This window comes from Taudactylus pleione, unplaced genomic scaffold (genome assembly GCF_031769625.1).
Source record: "Taudactylus pleione unplaced genomic scaffold, aTauple2 ptg000005l, whole genome shotgun sequence".
NCBI lineage: Eukaryota > Metazoa > Chordata > Amphibia > Anura > Myobatrachidae > Taudactylus > Taudactylus pleione.
Genome location: NW_028284408.1, coordinates 20,211,491 through 20,233,140, shown reverse-complemented (window position 1 = coordinate 20,233,140; position 21,650 = coordinate 20,211,491). Strand labels below are relative to the sequence as shown.

Below are 21,650 nucleotides of genomic sequence, written 5' to 3'. Positions count from 1 at the left end.
TTTATTTTATCTCCTATTATCCTGCAAATCTCTCTCATACTGAAGTGCATTGCCCTGCTGTACCCCAGGACAGCTTTTAGCCAGAGCTGAAAGTATATTTACCCAGGAATTTGGCTTTTTGGCACCTTTCTGGCCTTGTCAGTCTCCATTCCCAACCTGACCCTGAATTTCTCTAAGTGTATCTATCGCTTACCGTACAGGTTTTACTTACACACATTACATGGTTATGGTTTTTTTTTTTGTGTAATACATTTCTTTCCTGGGATTGTGATTATGCTGTTTATACTTTACATTAGATGAGAAATGTGTTCTTTATTTTTCCTAACTAAGCCTTTTCTGTTGCTTACTCAAGGTACACGGGTTGATGATGCCAAAGCACTGATCACAGCCAGTGGTCTGAAAATTCTTGCATGTGATGATCTGGATGAAGCTGCAAAAATGGTAAATACTGAAATGTGTTCCTATCATTGAGAAATATCTTTCAATAATAAACGGCTTCATATTTTTATATCTGCTGAACCTGGCTTACCTGACTAGGACTTAAGCTGCTTTATTGGGTGCCTGGTTGGTAATGGGGGTTCTGGAAGGCAAAGGCTTCTGTTTAGGAGTCGCCTATAGAAACATAACATCTATAGTAATTTTTTTTATGTAACGCAGAGGCCGGAATTGGTGTAATCATAATTATGTCAGTGAAACGCAATCCTTGCTGGCTTTGCAGTATAATTGCAGCGTATTTTGTTTCATGACCGATATCAGTCAGCATTTAGTTACTATGTACCGTGCCTTGCAATAGTATTCACCCCCTTGGCTTTTTACCTTTTTCGTTATGTTACAACCTGTAATTTTTTTATTTTTATCTGAATTTTATGTAATCGATCTGCACAAAATAGTCTAATTTGGTGAAGTGAAATGAGAAAAATATATATAAAAGAGAATTTTTATAAATAAAATTCTGAAAATTGCTATGAAGCCCCTCAAAAGTTCTGGTGCAACCAATTACCTTCAGAAGTCACATAATTAGTGAAATGAAGTCCACCTGTGTGGAATGTAAGTGTCACATGATCTGTCAGTACAAACACCTTTTCTGAAAGTCCCCAGAGGCTGCAACACCACTAAGCAAGAGGCATCACACCATGAAGACCAAGGAGCTCTCCAAGTCAGGGACAAAGTTGTTGAAGTACAATTCTGGGTTGGGTTATAAAAAAAAATATCCAAAACTTTGATGATCCCCCGGAGCACCATCAAATCCATCATCATCAAATAGAAAGAACATGGTACCACAACAAACCTGCCAAGAGAGGGCCGCCCACCAAAACTCACAGACCCGGGCAAGGAGGGCATTAATCAGAGAGGCAGCACAGAGACCAAAGGGAACCCTGAAGGAGCTGCAAAGTTCCACAGCAGAGACTGGTGTATCTGTGCATGTGACCACAATAAGCCGTACACTCCATAGAGCTGGGGAAGAGTGGCCAGAAAAAAGCCATTACTTAGTGATAAAAATAAGAAGACATGATTTGAGTTTGCCAAAAGTCATATGGGCCACTCCCCAAATGTATGGAGGAAGATGAGACTAAAATTTTACTTTTCGGCCACCAAGGAAAACGCTATGTCTGGCGCAAACCCAACACATCCCATCACCCCAAGAACGCCATCCCCACAGTGAAACAAGGTGGTGGCAGCATCATGCTGTGGGGATGTTTTTCAGCAACAGGGACTGGGAAACTGATTCAAGTCGAGGGAAAGATGGATGGTGCTAAATGCAGGGATATTCTTGAGCAAAACCTGTTTGTCTGCCTGTGATTGGAGACTGGGACGGAGGTTCACCTTCCAGCAGGACAATGACCCGAGGGCATACTGCTAAAGCAACACTCGAGTGGTTTAAGGGGAAAGATTTAAATGTGTTGGAATGGCCTAGTCAAAGCCCAGATCTCAATCCAATTGAGAATCTGTGGTCAGACTTGAAGACTGCTGTTCACAAGTGGAAACCATCCAACATGAAGGAGCTGGAGCAGTTTTGCCTTGAGGAATGGGCAAAAATCCCAGGGGCAAGATGTGGCAAGCTCATAGAGACTTATCCAAAGCGACTTGCAGCTGTAATTGCCGCAAAAGGTGGCTCGACAACGTACTGACTTTAGGGGGGTGAATAGTTATGCACGCTGAAGTTTTCTGTTATGTTGTCCTAAATGTTGTTTGATTCACAGTATAAAAAAAACACAACTTCACAGTTGTAGGCATGTTCTGTGAATGGAATGATGCACACCTTCAAACAATCCATTTTAATTCCAGGTTGTGAGGCAACAAAATATGAAAAATGCAAAGGGGGGTGAATACTATTGCAAGGCACTGTGTATGTAGCGTCACACTGGCACTCTTGATTGTAGAGTTTTTTTCATCAAAAAAATGTGCTGCTAAAGAGCATGTATACGGTCACATCATTACATATCAATTAAAATGCTGTCTTCCTGTCACAAAAGTGCTTAGTAGCTCCTCAGCTGTAAAACAGGCATCAGTTTATGCAATAAATGTGATATACATGGTATAAGCTGTATTCATGAAAGTATTTATTTTTGTGGTCATCTGTTGGAGAGAAGATATTTTTAAATAAATATAAAATGAAAAAAAAATCTTGAATTTGGCTTACGACTCAAAGCTTTCTATGAAGTGACTTTGAAATGTCTTTAGTTGTTGCTAATCTGGACTAAAGATTGATCTTGAATTTGGCAAAATTACTGTCGACTTTTAATTGGCATCTTTCCAACAGAAACTTGTCATCTTTTTTTAATTGGGAAAATTAATGTTTAAAACAGCATTTCTTAGTATTGCTGTTCAGTGTGGGGCCATGGGTTCTAATCTGACTGTTACACATTGTGTAGATTGTCTAGGTGAGTACTTGGGATTCCGCCAGGTGCTCCGATTTTTGACCACAGTCAAAAAAAAGCAAAAAGTGCAGGTAGGTTAATTGGGGTGTGGTATGATATGTCGGCAGCCAAAATGTCTTCCCTGGTGCGCCAGTTGTGACTTACCTGCTCCAGCGGCGTCTTCCAGGTCCCGGCTGTCATGTGAGTGTAACTTCCAGAGCAGACATCTGACGGAGCGGCAGTTCCGATGAGTGTACCTGCCCTATCCCTAACCGGAATACCTGCCCATAACACGAATCCTCCTTCTGGCGCAGGCCTGGCCAACCTGTGGCTCTCCAGCTATTGTGAAACAACTACAAGTCCCAGGAGAGGTTTAGGGTTAGCCTTAGGTTGGCTAGTCCTGCCCTAGTGCCTAACCATAAACCTCCATCCCCCCTCCGTAGCCTAACCCTAGCCTCCCACTAGTGTCTACCCTCCCATCCCGCAGCATAACCCTAATGTTGGCATTGTGACAATGTTGACATGTTACTCAGTTGATTCACAGAGGTGTGTCAGAAAAGAAAGCTCCTTCTTGGTGCACTCTTGTATAAGAAGCTTTCTTTTTTGACTTACCTCTGTGAATCAACTTACTGAGTACGTTGTTCTTGACTCCATGGTGCACCACCAACACAGATAATTTAGTTAATATAACTATGTGCATTTTTACAACTATATTTGGTTTTTCAATGGACATAATTACATACCTGTGCGGAATCAAATCTATTTAACCTAATGTCGACAATTGTAATTGTTGACATTATGGTGTGTACTCTGATTATCGACCTAATGACTACAACTCTGTTAATTGGGCTTTGGCAAATGTATTTATTTGGTAGACCCTCTTACCTTTATGTATGTCTTTTACGTATGTTATATATGTCTTTTATGTATGTATGTCTTTTACAACCCAGTAAAATGTTAATGTTGATTCAAATTGTAAAGCGCAACGGAATTTGCTGCGCTATATAAGAAACTGTAAATAAATAAATATAGACTGTAAGTTCCTCTAGGCCAGAGACTGATGATTAAATATTTTCTGTAAAGTACTGTGTATCTTTTTGGCACAATTCAATAAAAGTTCATAATATTTACAAAGCAGCAATATGGCTAAAGAACTACAGCCAAACTTTCTGTAAATATAAAATAAGATATGTTAAGCTGCCCATCCACTACACGACATAGAAACGACAGCACAATTACATTCAGTTGTTCAGTGTGGGCACATCCATCATCCCCGTACTTGCTGAACCTGACGTGATCGATAGATGGCAAAAACGACTAGCGGGTACGCGCATCGCGGGCCTTTTTGGACATTAAACTGCCCGATTTGCGGGCGATTACCAAGCGATTGAGCGATAACGGTCATTATTGCTCAATCGCTAGGTTTAATCGCCTAGTGGATGGGCAGCATAAGTGTAATTATTTTTTGTAGCAAAAAGTTTGCAGAGCCAAGCTACTTTAATGTATTAAGTCTTACCTTTTGTCCTGAATATTTAATCTGTAACCTTTTTCTCTTAAAATGGTTGTTATAAAAATTTCTCCAACCTTTAAAAATATAAAATGTATAGACCTAAAAATGACTTTCTTTATGTGTTGAGGAATAACCTTTGGGCATGTTATCTTGCATATGTATTTTTCAGTGTACTCTATATCTATATATTTCCAAATTTAACTTTATTTTTATTATAAAGAAGTAAAATGGATTTATAGACTTCAAAGAGTACAGCACGTAATGCAAGGACCAAGTTATTCGTCCTTAACGTGGTTACAGTGGAAATTATTGTAGGTGCCCTGCTGTGCAGACATGACCTAGAGAGTGGAAATAAATGTACAGATCAAAACCCTTCATTTATCAAAGGACATTTAGAGTATTGAGGTGTAAAATGTGATTTAAAAAGCCTTACAGTCATACGAAGGTCAATATATTCTCCTATTTCTACACTTTGGAATATACAGTAGAAGAACTGTGTGGGAGCATTGGACATTAGTGTTTTATCAATCTCTGACACAGTTATACTGTTGTACCAGCAGGAGTGTATATAAATATAGATGTAAGGTAAAGTGCTAAGGGCTAGTTGTCTGGTTTCATTTTCTTCCCTTACAATTCAATTTATATATTAGTGACTGCTCACAAGTTGTTTATGCTTGTTAAATAATTCCCAACCACAGGACACCTTAAATATGCAACTTTGATGTATAGGTTTTTTTTTTTACTTTTGTATTATTTAGCGTTTGTAAATTGCTATTAGTAAAATTCCGCTTTTATCAGTGTTTCACAGAAGTATTAAAAAAGCATGACTAAAGGTCCGCATGGATTAGGGCAATTCCCCATTTTGCAGATGATTGATGGAAATCGACAATTTATGGTATACACCAATCATCAATTCCGACTAATAAGTGATCGGAATCTGTAAATCTGGTGGTTCAACTTGTTGGATTTCGCCGACCAATTGGGGCTGTAGATTGCTAGTGTATGGTAATAATCAGCCGATTTTTATTTTTCTTGTAGTAAAATTAGGTTTTCATGATGATCTTCAAATCCCTGAAATGATCTGTAATGTGTGGGTGCAGATTGGTAGAATGGGATATCCTTAAATATGGGAAGAAAAGATGTAAGAATCGTTAAACTGTTGATTGCTGATGTGTAGATGGCTTTGAGTACTGTTTATATACTCTTCAATTTAAGTAGATTATTGATTGGCTGTGAAGGAATAATAAACAGGTGTGTTGGTATGGAATCAGTATGATTTACCGCCGGCCGCATGGCCCTCGGCGTAGGTAAAATGACAGGTGTCGGGATTTCGACGCTTGTCATTAGACCCTTGCCGGGATTAGACGGTCGGGATGCCGACGGTCGTCATTTAGACCATCGGCATCCCGACTGCATGCCATTGGTATTTGGGATAAATTGTGGGCAAGCGTGCACTACTGTCCAGCAGTTTGAGTCCAGAAGGGAGATACAGTGGTCAGAAATTGTGGCCTTTAATTAGCAAGGTATGAAACTAGCATGATTCTATAAGATGCACAAAACAACACTCTTTCCAGCGACTACCACATATCCATTCCCTGCACACTACCCACATACATAACTTCACTGCATGGGAGACAGATATAATTGTTTAACACATGCTGAAATTACACATCACACTGCAGACTTGCCATACACAGAAAGAGACCATATAAAGAGATTTGCTATATAACCACCCCTCCCTCCACAATAACAAAAGAAAAAGAAACCTTAAAAACCCATTTCTTTCCTTCAGCACAGAAGCAGGTTATAATAAAACATTCATTAATAACAACAGGTGTCAAACATGCAGATGTCACTGCCTCTTATACTGTTTTTATGGCCACGTGTTATAGAAGTTAAAACAGTGATGTGGACGGGAGCTTTATACCACTGAACATGCGCTCGCACAATACAGGTGTTTACCTGTGATATGTGCTTTTCGATTGCTGAAATATCACAGGATGTCTGCATAATAGGAACCAAGTTATAGTGCAAAAATCACCCAAATTGAATCCCCCCACATAATGTAGATAATGATCTAAAGGTAATGTTTGATGTCTCTTACTAGATACAATACATGGGAAAGATTTCTGGACTGCACAACCTGACTATATATATGATATGATATGATATGATGGGAGGTGCTACCTGTTGAGACTAATTGCAGGCACAGAAACAGACAAATCTCAGGTGCACAACTCCATATTATTAGTAATATATATAAATGCAATAAAATTTTGCAATCAATAGAGGTTTTTAGCATAATCATGGCCAAGGTTATGGGCCTACCCACCATATCCAGGTAACCTCTTTCGGGTAGGTCCCTAACATACTAGGGTTCAAATTCAGAGCGCAGGACCCCCCAAAACTGTCCCAGCCAAGCTGCCCCAGGGCACCACCATTGTAAGAAAAGTGCAGTGTAAAGAGAGAGTTTCATTCTTTATATGCAGCTGCTCCTAACTAAGAAAAGTGAAGTACATATATATTAAACACACAGTGAAGGGTTAAAATGTGTTATAAAGGAAAATGTGTTATAATGCGGTGCCCTGAGACAGATCAACCAATGCAATCCAGAGGGACCCACACCCCAAAAATGAACCAAAGTTGCACTACAGTATATAACTTGTAGGACTTACCTAGAATTGTGCCTAATACAGTGTGCATATACATTACCATACCCCATGCTTTTAAACCAATAAGGTAGGGTGCTAATCCAGAATGGGGGCGTCTCTTTTCCCTCAGAAGTGCAATAAAGCACGTTAAATGGAGTATATGGGAAAGATTTCTGGACTGCACAAACCTGACTATGTATATTATGGGAGGTGATACCTGATGAGACTAATTGCAGGCACAGAAACAGACAAATCTCAGGTGCACAACTCCAAATTATTAGTGATATATATATAAATGCAATTAAATTTTGCAATCAATAGAGGTTTTTAGCATAATCCTGGCCAAGGTTATGGGCCTACCCACCATATCCAGGTAACCTCTTTCGGGTAGGTCCCTAACATACTAGGGTTCAAATCCATAGCGCAGGACCCCTCAAAACTGTCCCAGCCAAGCTGCCCCAGGGCACCACATAGTAAGAAAAGTGCAGTGTAAAGAGATAGTTAGGAGCAGCTGCATATAAAGGAAGAAAATAAAAAAGTGAAGTACATATATATATTAAACACACAGTGAAAGGTGCAGCTGCTCCTAAATATCTCTTTACACTGCACTTTTCTTACTATGGTGGTACCCTGGGGCAGCTTGGCTGGGCCAGTTTTGGGGGGTCCTGCGCTCTGGATTTGAACCCTAGTATGTTAGGGACCTACCCGAAAGAGGTTACCTGGATATGGTGGGTAGGCCCATAACCTTGGCCATGATCATGCTAAAAACCTCTATTGATTGCAAAATTTTATTGCATTTATATATATTACTAATAATTTGGAGTTGTGCACCTGAGATTTGTCTGTTTCTGTGCCTGTAGATATTTTACATCTCAAAAGCAATGTTGTTAAATGTACTGGTAGCAAGGTCAGTTTGCTGTAGTAAATGTTACTCCCTTTTTCTGTCATACCTTGGATGGTGGGTATACATGTATGTAACATTTTAATAGGTACAAACACACATTTCATGTTGCATTGGGACCTTGGTGCATATTATATAGCTGTAAGCTTTCTTTGTGTCTGGCATCCTACAGCAAATACTGAGATTCTAAGGAGCAGTTTGATAATCCTAGCCAAACCTAATCCTTGCCCACTACATTATGTCCCCTTCTATTTACATCAAAAGTTCTTCCAATTTATCTTCATTTTATCTTTAACTTTTTCATGAACTGTTTCAGTATTCCCTTTTTATGCTTTTTTTGTTTTTCCAAATTCTGCACTGGCCTAATTGGGATTACTGGTAGTTCGGTCTAACCTCTATCGTCTATGTATTTAAAATATATATGTGATCTGATGTACTCAACCAGCATTGCATTTATGACACACAAAACTTTCCAAACTAAAAAGAAACTGTTTAGTAATACAAAAATATTTAAATAATTATTTCACACTCCCTGTAAATTTACCTTATTTATAAATCCTTTGACCTTACGGGGTCAACATTCCAACATTGACAGAGCAACCCAGAATGGTCCTTCTTTAAATAGTATACCTTTCAAAAACTCTTTAAGTTTAGTGTACATTCATGAATATAAATATGAACCCTATAAATAGCTGTAAATACACACAAGTCGTATATCATTAAAAATAATGCTGTATACTGTATTTTTCTAAGACTTGTTGAACTGTTCTAAAATGATTCATAATAATGATGGACTGGGAGTCCTCTCTTTTTATACAACCTTAGCTGTCAGTGCCTATTTCCAGTGCTATCCCGAGGAACATTTAATTTTGTCCCTGGGCAGGCAATCACTGTTGTTCAGACAAAACATTTTGCATATGGGTTGCTACCGAAACCCAGTGATGTCGCTGGGCCTTTCTCCAGGTGGTCACTGCCATATCCAGAGAGGGGGTGGTTAGACCCAGCTCTCTCCTGCAGCACTGTTTTAGATAATGGATGATAACGATCTATTGCTAGCCATCATATCAACTAAAATTTTAGATCACGATTATAAGTGATCAGTTCCTACATAGATGAAAGGTTGATATTTTTCCAAAAAGTAGAAACTAAAGTATTTAAAAATAAAACACTTTAAAATGACCTTGTATCTTATTCCTGAAGCTCTTGTTAGCAGAGTGCCAACAAATCATTCACAGGGTTTATTCTTTGTTCGGTTGTGTACAAACTCCGTGGTGGCATGGGAGGCAGACCCAAATGGAGCCTTAAGAGATGTAATGGTATAATGTTAGAAATGTCTTTTCGTAGTTTATTTTCCACTATAAATAGAGACCACTTAAGATTTCTGTGTAGGTGGTACTTTATTCTTGAACATCTTAGTAAAGTATTTTCTACGAGCACTGATGTACTGTTTCAGAGGACGTGAGGTAGTTTCATTATTTGGCTTTGTCCAGTCACATTTTTTTACATATAGTAGCCTACATGTTATCCCGAATTACAGGTTTAATTAGGTCATTACACCACAAGTTTTTCTTACTGAGGATCATTCACAAATGCAGTAAGTAAGGTTCATTTCAAATGCTGCTAGTTCCCATGGGAATTCCATGGGAGGTAAAGTGCCACAGAAGTTGTCTTGTAGACGGGAGTGTGGTGTTTATCAGAGAGAAGAACTTTAGACAGTATTTCAAGATGAGGTCGTAGTTGTATGAAGGGTGGTGGTGTTTATTGAAGACTTTGTAGGTAAATAGGATTAATTTGTATTGGATTCTGGAGAATTTGGGGGATGGAGTGTAAAGGATTTGCAGAATGATGTGGCAGATGTGTAGTAGCAGGAGAGGGAGATCCGTCCTGCCCCAGCACTTAGAAGGGATTTTGGCTGAAGATGGATGGTTGAGGTGAATGCCATGTATGGAAGAGGTTGCAGTATTTGAAGTGGGTGACGAGACAATGGATAAAGCTCTGTGTACACCTGTGGTAAGAAAGATATATCTGGGAACATTATGAGGGTGTAGATGACTGGATGCAGTCAGGAAGCAGACGGTCAAAATGCCGACCGCTGGCTTCCCAACTGTCTAATCCCGGCAGGGGTCTAATGATAGGCGTCGAAATCCCCACGCTTATCCTTTCCCTATACCGGGAGCCTGACACCCGGCATACCGAACGAAGTCTGTGAATGATGCCGTTCAGACATATCGTCTGTATACACTGGCCGTCACACACAATTGAATGGCCGATATATCGGCCAGTGTGTACCCAGCATAAGACTAAAATGTATATATGCTGTTCTCTAGGCCATATAATTCCATCCAGCCATGTTTAAAGTGTACTTATTTAGTATCATATACTTTATAGAACAAACTGATAAATCTAATTTGTGCAAACAAGATATGTTCTCCAAAATTTAAAGGTATGACAAGACACTGGCTCCTGGCCTCGGTGGAGACTGTCAGCTGGAAGTGACTGTGCGGGATCCTCCGCTCGCGGGACACAAATGTCTCTCTGGCCAACCTAGTCTCTCCACAAATTGTTACATTAACATACGTTTTCACACTCCTCCAGCTAACCAGAGCCCGGCCCCGCCATACTAGTCAAGGCGCATTACAGCCATTTGCTGTGCCGCTGTCCCAGTGTGGTGTCATGACGTCGCTATACACAGGAGCCAATAGTCACCCTCCCCTTGTTGTTCTCGGTTAAGCCTTCCACCCGGGCTGCTTGGCGCTACAGCCAGCTAATGATGAGGGATTGGCCAACTGGCAGCAAAGAGGGGAGGGTGGGAGACAGAGCAATAGCTGCCTGGCTGCTGTCACTCAAAGTAACGTGGGGCCATGAGCGTCAGGCAGCATGATGGTCTATAGCACCCCCTCCCCAGATTGCACGAGGAGCTGCTGCTGCTGTAAGAAGCCCAGTAAGTCATCTCTGTAATGGCTTCCTGATGGAAGAGAGAGGATTTGAGTGTGTATAGCCTTTGTTACTTGGAGGTTCTCAATGAACATTTAAGTGAAAACCCGATCAAAATCTGTTTAGTAATTCTTGAGTTTATGGCGAATATACATACAAATGATTATATATAATATATATATATACCAGTGGTCGAAGTGGGGCGGTATGACATACCGCCACTTCCCGGCCCCACTTAATTTTAAATGCAGATGAGAATGTACCAGGGCTGGGATCCAGTATGGTATCCCAGCGCTGGAACAGCAGCGGCTATGTGTAGAGATGTGTCCCGCAGGGGACACATCTCGATCGGGGTAGCGGAGGCGCTGGCATGTAGCCGGGACAAATTACCGGGTCCCGGCTGCACTAGAAGCACCACCACCACGCACTGGGCGGCAGACCAGCCAGTGAGGAGGCTCGCGGCCGCCAGCCAGTGAGGAGGCTCGCGGCCGCCAGCCAATGAAAAGCTGCCAAATGCCAGCTTCTCATTGGCACGCATCGGCGACAGATAACTGCAATGAGGAACAGAGGCTCCCGGTGGCTCCATTCCAGCAGTACAGGTCAGAGGGAATTAGAGAGAGGGGAGGGTGTGAGAGGGGCAGACAGAGGGAGGCAGGCAGTTAGTATTGTAGGGGGTGAGAGAGAGGGAATCAGTAAGTGAGAAGGACAGGGTGTGAGAGAGGGGAGCAGGCAGGGAGAAGTGTGTGTGTGTAAGGGGGGGGTGGAGACGTACAATGGGGTGTAATGGAAGCAGGGGCCCAAAGGTGGGGATTCAATCTCCATACCCCCACTTCTAAATTCCCACTTCGAGCACTGATATATACTGTATGTGTATAGTGATGTCCGGCACGCAATGAAACATATCCATAAAAGTAATCCAAAGCTGTATTAAAAGACTCAAACACATGAGTATAGAGACAACGTTTCGGTGCAAATGCACAGTTGTCAAGACCAAAAATGCGATACAAGTAAAATGCACACCTACATTGCGTCTTTGCAAAAAAAAGTCTTCTCTGTATCCATGTGTTTGATTACTGCAAGACCTGGAGTATCGTCCATCATTTTTGAGATATACATACACTCTATCCTCTCTATATAATGTCCATAAAATAATAAAATGATTGTTTTGGTATTCTAATAAATAAACTCCCTATCTGTCTCAAAATAAAAGCAATATCAAATTAGCTGGGTAGACTATGAAAAAAAAAAAGAAGCTAGACTATAAAGTAATGGTCTGGCTACAAAGTAGTTAAGTTCCAGATTATTTTGTAGCATTGAGACGTGTCTACCATTTTATTTGTTTCTTCCATTCAGACTTCTAGGGGTAAATTTACTAAAGGTCGACTTGGCATTTTGAGTGATTTGGCATGCGATTTGTATTTGATATTGCATTCGGGTATTTACTAAAGACCAAATCAAATGTAAAATCGAATTTTAGTCAAATCATTCTCAAACGAACATAGGGAAAACATTGGTACTTTTACATAGACCAACACACAAAACCCTTATTTGCTATCATTCGATTTGAAATCGAACACAAACACCTTCAAATCCCCAAATGAATAGACTTGCTTCATGCTTTCGATTTGAGCATGAGCAGGTCTAATTAACACAGATACATGTAGACATCAGTGAGATGCCTGCATGTATCTGACTGTAAAAAGTACCAGCATGCGGGGGAGGCTTGCTGGGACATGCAGTTCTACTGTAAAGACAATGTTTAACACATTCTATTTTTACACAACATTTACACAATCAACCCGCCACCCATCGCCCAGGGGTGGCGGGGATAGCCCCGGGCTATCAGCCTAGGATAGGGGTGCCCTGGAGAGATGGACCCCTTTATTGGGGGAGTCCCCCAACTCCCCAGGGATCCCAGGGCTGATGCTGCGGCTGGGGGGCCTGGTGATGGGGCTCCCCTGGCTGTGGCATCAGTCCCCCGCTAGAAAGGGTCCAGTGCTGGTTCTGTGAATTACAGACAAAAAATTGCGTAGGGTCTCCCTGTAATTCCAGAACCAGGACTGGTTCCCAAAGCCCAGTGCTGGTTGTATTAAGTACAGTGGAACCGTACGCAATTTTTTTCCCTGTACTTAAACAACCAGGACTGGTTTTCAAAAGTCTGGGTCTGGTTGTGTTTTTGGGGGGTACCTCACATCTTTTTTTTTTTGTGAAAACGAACTTCTCATGCTGAAAGTGAAAGCATGAAATAATTCTATGCTGTCGGGGATTTGCAGTTTGTTTTGAAGAGGGATTTGCCGTTCGATTTGTACATGAACATCAAATCGAACAGCAAATCACTGTTCAAAGCTGAATCAAGTCGAATTAGATTTGCAAATCGATCTCCAAATCGAACAATAGTAAGTCTGGCAAAAACTCTGGGTTTTCAAAATTCGATTTGAGTCGATTTGAGGTGAGCTAAATCGCACTTCTAAACGAAAGTTAAATTGACCCTTAATAAATTTACCCCTTTAAAATGGTAAAAACTTAATGTATACTAAGCATCATGGCCCAAATGTAATAGGGTGAGAGTTTAGAGAATGTCCGAGTTTAGCAGTAAATTCTCTCTCTCTATTTAAACTTGGCTAATGTAATAGAATCTGAGAACATGGAAACTCGCATGTTTTTAGACTAAAAAACCTCATGATTTAAACTCTCATCCAGATGTTTTCCCATTTTGAATACAAAACTCGACCAATGTGAGAGTTTGGAGCTAAACTCTTGCATTTTCTAAACTCTCACCCTATTACATTTGACCCCATATGTGTATATCCAATAACTATTGGATTTCTCTAATTACTCTTATTTACAATGTTTTGTTCTGTATGATAAAAATAAAATGATAACCTCACCTTTAAAGTAATTTGTAGTAGCGGAAATCTTTAGAGCGTTATGGCAATATTATCCCATCGAAGCCTTGGGCAGGTGGCTTTAGAGCAGAAGATATTTGATTCAGACTAGACTTTGGTAAAATATTCCACAATTTCTCAAGCACTGCATCCCATAACAAATACTTGCTATAGAAATGGCTGCCTAGCACTCCTTTTTATGAAATGAGAGGGTCCCACAGGGCGTGCTATGATCTAACTGAGTGCGCCTGCGCCCCAGCCTATCGCCATTTGCAGGGTCTCCCCAGCCTATTGCCACCTGCAGTGTCTCAACAGCCAATCACCATGCCCCCTCCCAGCCGCCAGCGCTCCACTCTATTTGAATCCAACTCTCCATCACCTCTGCATCCTCGTCCTTGGACTCTACACACCTTACCTAATGGCCACCAGTTGACTCTTGCGGCTGCCGCTGTCATGTTGATGGTGCCGGATCCCTCCAGCAGCCTAAGCTCCATCCCCTGGCTCCTTCAGCCAGCTCTCCGCACACGGGAAGAAGGGGAGGTGGAAACTGCCCGGGCTGGGTGATACCTGGAGCTCTACACCCAGGTGCTGAGGGACACGCATATTGCTGCATCTTATGCTGGTTGAGACACGGCCAGGTCTCCCAGCAGGAATGAGGCGGTAACTACTGCACCCAGTACTTCCTGCCTCTAACCCTCTCCTTGCCCTAGTACTGCCTTAACTGCTTTCTACCATTACGCCCTCCCTAACCCCAGTACTGCCTGCCCCTAACCCTCTCCTTGCGCACAGTACTGCCCCAGCTGCTATCTACCCTAATCCCCTCCTTGCCCCAGCTGCTATCTATCCTAACCCTGCCCCAACTACCCCAACTTCCACAAGGACTTACATTAGGGGTGGGAAATTAGCGGCCCCCCAGCTGTTGTAGAACTACACATCCCAGCATGCACTGCCAACGTTTTGCTATTTGGCCATGCTAAAACTGTTGCAAGGCATGCTGGGATGTGTAGTTCAGCAACAGCTGGAGGGCCGCTTATTGCCCACCCCTGACTTACACCCATCTACCCCCTCACTGCTCCCTGCCTCAGCCATCAGCTCTACCACAACTGCTACCTGTCCTCAACCCCTCTACCCTAACTGCTACCTGCTCCCAGCACTGCTCATGAAGTAGGTAACTACTGCACCCAGTACTGCCTGTCCCTATCCCCCCTCCTTGCCCTTGTACTGCCCCATCTGCTTTCTACCCTAACCCTCTCCTTGCACAAATTCTATCTATCCTTATCCCCCCTTCCTACCCAAACTGCCACATGCCCTTACCTTCATCTAGCCCCATCTGCTCCCTGCCTCAGCTACCAGCTCTACCCCAACTGCTGTCTGCCCTTAACCCACTCTACCCTAACTGCTACCTGACCTCACCCCCAGCACTGTCCCAACTGTTGCCTGCCCACACCCTACTCGCTGACCCCAGCACTGCACTTGCTGGCTATGTGAGATTAAGGCAATGTATTAGCATTATCTGTACTGAAAATATGAGTGTGCCTTTCCAATGGTGTATGTGTAAGGTAGTCTGATATGTGGGGAAGCATATTGGGAGCTCAAAAGCATAATTTGTGATAGGACCCAGAATTAGTGCAGTCGACCCCAATCTTTTAAAGTGAGAGGTCCCTGGGACCCACATTTTTCTGCTCAGCGTGATCACTGTGCACCTCATGCATGTTACCAAATCCACCCTCCGTATCTTCACCTGGTAATTAGACACATTGTAGCATAACATTGTCTATTATTTTTACTATTGTTGTACTCTACAAAACAGATTACTTCGTCACTAATCTAGCTTTCAAAAGTCCTTGCAGTTATTCAACTGTGTAATCAAATTCAAAGAAAAAAACCCTTAATTATCAAACCAGCTGCAGGTCCACAATTACAGGGTGTGTGTACACCCAGAAGACAGATAGTAAATAACAAAAATAGGACTGCGCTCATTTATTAGAACCAAGTTGTGAAATGGCAGAAAATGTTATATAGCAGTCAGGTTTTCCAATAATAATTTAATCACACATAAAAATAAAATACAAATATACAACAATACAATTCAGTGTATATTATTAGGAATATTCAACTATAATTCACACATCAAAATAAAGCAATCCTATATAGTTTAAAAATTCAATAGATAATAAATGAGCGCAGTCCTATTGTTACTTATTATTGTAATCTATCCTCACTCATTTTGTAGTATGTCAACCATACTACCCCATCATAGCCTTCTTCCCATTATTCTCCCATCTTTTCCCTTTCCCTCCTTCCCAATCTTACTTGCTCAATATTCTTTTCCCACCTCAACCTACAGATGTTCACCTACATCTATCCTCCGTGCGCTATAAGTTGCGTAACACAACTCGTGAGCGTGCAACATTTTCTTTTAAAATGCGATTTATTTGCAGCGGCTGACACTGAGATGTAGCATTTTGCATGCAGATGCAGACACGCACAGAATATAGGCATGCAGCATATCTTATTCCATTCTGGAATAAGGCTGTAACATAACAAAATGTGGAAAAAGTGAAGTGTTGTGAATACTTTCCGGATGCACTGTATTGCTCGTACAGCCGATGAACGATATATTGTGACGACAATTTGCAAGTTTGACATCCAATACATATGTGTGTGACGTCATTTAAAGGCTGTAACATAACAAAATGTGGAAAAAGTGAAGCGCTGTGAATACTTTCTCTGGATGCACTATATATATATATATATATATATATATATATATAATCTGTCTATGAAATAGTGTTTAGAAAGCGCCTTAACATGTAAAAAATATATAACAATATGACACCTCTTGGTGCAGTGCAAAAAAAATAAGTGATAGATTCAGCAATTTAACTTAATCAGAATGTTTTCAGTCATATGACCACAGTATATTTCGGGGTATATGAAAATGAAACAAAAGAGAAACATTGTGTGTACTGTTTTAACACTGCATACTAAAAAAAAATACAACTGTGAAACAAATTAGGGACTACCTAGTCCCAATTGGGAATAAAATATTCCTTGCTACAGATATTTTTTTTAAGTATAACACAGTAATTAATTTAGTATTAAAACAGGATATAACACTTTCAAGAAAAAAAAACCCATTAGAGCTTATCTGTCTATGGAGGGAGTCCAAGGTATGTAGATAACTCAACGCGTTTTGTCTTATAAGGAAGACTTCATCATGATGATAAAAATAAATAATTACACACACTCAAAGGGAGTCCCGGCTCTCAGGGTAGCATATACACCTGCGGGGGTGCTCTTCTCTATATACATGCAGCCTTCAACGTCTTCTATGAAAAAAAATTAGTGTAATTAAAGAGGGAGGCACTCACCAATCTTCATATCAAATAGTGATACATTTTACTCAATAACATATAGTTGCATGATCAACATTTCGGCCACTTTGTGATCATCCATCACAGAATCACTAATCCATCAAAGTAAAAGAAACCTCTACCCATCTACAAACATACCAATAAATGCTGAAGCTAATTACCTAAATAAGCTGCACCTGAGACCAACGTCTGCACACTCTTCAGGTTGAAACATAGCTCATAAACTGTCCCAAACACCAAGCAGAATACTAGTTAGAAATTTGCAGATCAGCAAGCTATTTAATCCATCTCACATGTAAAAATCACCGCTGTTAAATCAAACCAGCGCTGTGAGACGTGATTACGGTTCCATAGCATCATGGGAACCACAAAGAATGTTGGGAATGACTTAATGCGTTCCTTAGAGCAGGAAAAGATCACACTCTCTGTTCCACTGCGGATATCTTCATAGAACAAACAATTAGGTATCAACAATCATAGATATACATGTTTGCACATGATTTAGAATGCCCCAACAACTTCATACACCCTATTAGACACATCTACACGAAGCAATTTGTAAAATGTCCCAACCGTCCCGTATTGGTCTCCAAAAATGTATAGAGTTATTAGCCAAAGTAGTCGTGAAAACCAAGCACTCATTTGTTTTGCTCCTGTAGACATCTGGTGAATAAAATTTCTGTTTCGCCTTTATCAGACTTCTATTGATAATTTCTGACGAATAGCCTCTCTTTGAATTTGAGTGCAATCTCATTCAATTGTCATTCACATTGTTCAATATATATCCATATCACTCACCAATCCATGAAATACAGAAAAAAATTATAGACCAGCAATCACTGTTGTGATGAGAGTGATAATCTTTTTATCCATCATAAAGATGTATAATGTCCACCCGACTGTGTCCTCATGATCGCCTAATGTTCCCACTAGGCTGTTTCAGCAGGGCGCCGCACCCTGCCCGATTTGCAATCGACGTGCCCTTATGGCGGCACCCTGCTGAAACAGCTGCTCCCACGTACGTTAGAGGTTGTGCAATAGTGCCTCTAGTCACACTGCGGGGAGAGCCCAGCATCTCCATGAGTGCTGAGCATTCCCCCTACAGTGATGAAAAGGGGATGCGTCAAGGCCTTTCCCCTTTTTCGGTGCATACAGAGGAGTACTCTAATGTGATAGCTGCCCTTGTATATTGGTCACCCTGCTTACTGTAACCTATGTACTGAGTATGTGAGGACTTGCCTAGTATTCTCTCGGGTAGAATGAACAATTCATGAATCTGAAGATTTTGTAAGGATCGTATATATATTTAGTATTCTGTAGCTCCTTATTACATGTTCTCTATTCCAGGCATTGTGTCAAGTGTAGTCTATGTAGAGCGCCCAAGATAGCTACCACGTTTACTACCTATGTAAATGGAATGCCTCAACACTGTATTTCCTCATGGTCCCTGTATTTTCTGCAAAGTCTAAACTCCTGTATTATGGTTTCTGTATTTTATGCAAATTTAAAGCACCTTGAGTCCTACTGTTGAAAAACGCTATAGAAATAAAAATAATTATATAAGTTCCTTAGGCCTGGGCAACTGCTTTTTTCAGTTGACAATATTCTCCTTTTCACTAGGAGTGTTGCAATTGGTACACGCTATTCCACACCTCCTATGCTGTGATAATACTATTTTCAATCCGTTTTAGCTTGAATAAGCAATATAGATTGCATGATTATACGCCACTGCCTAAATATTAGTAATTAAATATTCCTTGTTGGGTTTGTCAGCTACAGACTTGAGCTCCAGCTAATGCAATGTACGAATGAATAAATGTCACCTCATGCTAGGTATGTATTAAACAGGAAAATCTTAGATTATCATATTCATCTGGATAGACAAATATCCCACATGTTTCTTTCATCCTTCTTATAATGATATTTATATATTAATATGTGCTGTCAGTGCCTGGATATATGGTAATGCCTCTATAGTATGTAATTTATATTATTTCTTCTCCTGTAGGTTGTAAAACTCTCAGAAATTGTCACCTTGGCAAAACTGGCGCAAGTGGATGTGAAGTTCCAGTTACCAATATAATGCTGCTCGGGTTCTATGTTGATTTGGAAATTCGTGTTTATTTTCCTTTCCCTTGTCTAGGTTTTAATTAAATGCTTAAAATACTTTAAAAATGGTTGCCGTTTAAACTGAGTTGCTGCTTTGGAAATCAATTTCACCTCACATATATATTGGCAGTATTTTTACATTCTGAATTTTTCAGCGGATTCCTTGTCCAGTTTTTATAGTTGACAAAACTATAGCTTAAATGTCAGCTGCTCCTTTTTGTCCAATGCCCACCAGTAGGTCTCTTCAGAAGCTGCATAGCTATAATTGCACATTGAGGAGTTCTGTAAGTGGAAATAATTGTACATTGTATCTCCTGCTATGTTAATGACCTTACAGTACTGTATGATACAGCAGATCTTTGGTCCAAGCTGAAGATGTTGTCTTGCAATGAAATATTAGAATGTATTCATGTAGGAACATATTGTATTTTTGCTATAGTTTTGTTTAAAGCACTTGCTAGCAATAGTGATATATGTACATACATAGCAACTCGATTGTGATCTGATGCTTGTTTATTATTTTCATTTTCTGTGTATTTCACCATGCCAGGTAGAACAGCCATATACCTTATGCACAAACTACCAATAAAGCCATGGTTAAGATTCAGTTACTGTTCAGAGCCAGCTCAATATTTGTATTTACTTGATGGCAATGCAACTTTGAAACTGCTGATTCCACTAGACCAAACCCTGTCATCGTGGCCTATTTACAGTCTGTTCTGTGGATATCCATGCATGAACACAGGTAGGTTCCTAATGACCCAAGTTTGATTAACCCACCTGTGCTGAAGCGGGGATATCCCTAATGTCTGGTCTGTGAGCGGTCCATGAGGACCAGGTTTGCACTAGACCATATAAGACCTGGGCTATGAAGTACTTCGGTGTCTAGAGCTCATTCTTATGGTAATGATCTATGAATGGTATCATAGGGTCTATAAGCCTGAACATTTCCTGTTGGGTAGATTTTTTTCTGATTTACGCTTAATTCTCCCTTGATCAGCACTACACCGAAAATGAGCATTGTTATCCCAGACGTAATTAATGCCCAGTCAGTCAAATAGACCATGACCTAATTAAATCATTTAATGCTAGAACATATGGCGTATGAGAGACACGAAAAAAAAACAAGCTTATGAGACTCCTGGGTAACAGCAATGCCTTTGTTTTCCTCATTTTTACATTTAATACATTTGGGAGTATAGATTATTTAGCTCATAGCATAACACTTTTAGGGGTATATTTACTAAAGTGCAGGTTTTTAGAAGTGGAGATGTTGCCCATTGCAACCAATCAGATTTTAGTTATCTTCTAGAGAAGGTGCTAAATGTTAAGTAGAATTTGATTTGGTTGCTATGGGCAACATCTCCACGTCTAAAAACCCGCACTTTAGTAAATATACCCCTTAGTTATTATTTCCTTTAAAATATTTGATGTTAACAATGCCAACATTCATATTTTCAGCTTTATTTTCGATCGATAATTATAGTTGTAAAAAGAATATGGCACGAAGCAGACGTTTTGCTGTAGAACAGTCACGGTTGGTCTGTGATTGTGTTTAGTTTTGCACAAAGATACATTGATGGCTAAATACTCATCTAAGCTTCGTCAGAAATTCCCTTTGGTTGCATCAAGCACTTTGCAAGTCACTAATTGGGTAAACTGAAGCCTTATTTAAGAATATTTCCATTTCTAGAAAGTGCTAAGATGCACTTAAAATGTTACTTGGATAAACCCAGCTTATATTTTGTATTTATCCTCTATACAAGTACAGTAAGTAAAAGGTACAAGTGCATTGCTGTAGATAGTGTGTTAACTATGCCAAGTGCCCTGTCAATCAATAAATCCATTAATACATTTGAATGCGTGCCTAACTGTGACACATGTATGTTTTATCTCCTCTACAGTACTCTTCCATGGATTCTTCTATCACCCCTGTATATGTGCAGCACATGTATAAGAATCAATCCTGAAACATATTTAACATATGGGTAAAAATGTTACATATTGTGTTTCTTTGACACAATCTATTATTAAATCAATAAAACTGTCACCTTGAATGTTTCCTTGTGTACTGACAAATCTTACTTCTGTCCATTTCTTTCAACTAGTTACTTCTGATAGAAGACTATGGTACAATGTACCTTAGAAATTTTATTTTCAAACCTTGCAGTACCATTATATGAATGTGTTTTTGAGCATAGTTTGAATGCAGAATTTCTTTACAAATATTTATCGGAATGAATATGAAAATCCAAGACCAAAACCAATATACTAAAGCAACTCTGTGCAGATATGCATTTCTTGTCATGGAACAATGCCTACATCCAATGATAATACACCTTCACATTCAGCAAGGTCTATGTATTCAGAGTTGTGTCTGAATGTAACCTCCTTTCTCTCACCATAGGACTCCTTGTCCTCCAGC

General features: G+C 40.3%; 1 protein-coding gene across 3 annotated transcripts in view; it reads left to right on the top strand.

The window, feature by feature from the left end:
- The window catches only part of SUCLA2 (succinate-CoA ligase ADP-forming subunit beta), an 85,584-nt gene extending 64,297 nt beyond the window's left edge, over nucleotides 1-21,287 (top strand). For all 3 annotated transcript variants that reach the window (XM_088444202.1, XM_088444329.1, XM_088444276.1), the window contains exons 10-11: nucleotides 353-441; nucleotides 19,125-21,287. In XM_088444202.1, coding sequence (XP_088300328.1) covers nucleotides 353-441; nucleotides 19,125-19,199 — 164 coding nt within the window. In that variant the 3' untranslated portion in view covers nucleotides 19,200-21,287. The remainder of the gene's footprint in view (nucleotides 1-352; nucleotides 442-19,124) is intronic.
- Nucleotides 21,288-21,650: the final 363 nt, after the last annotated feature.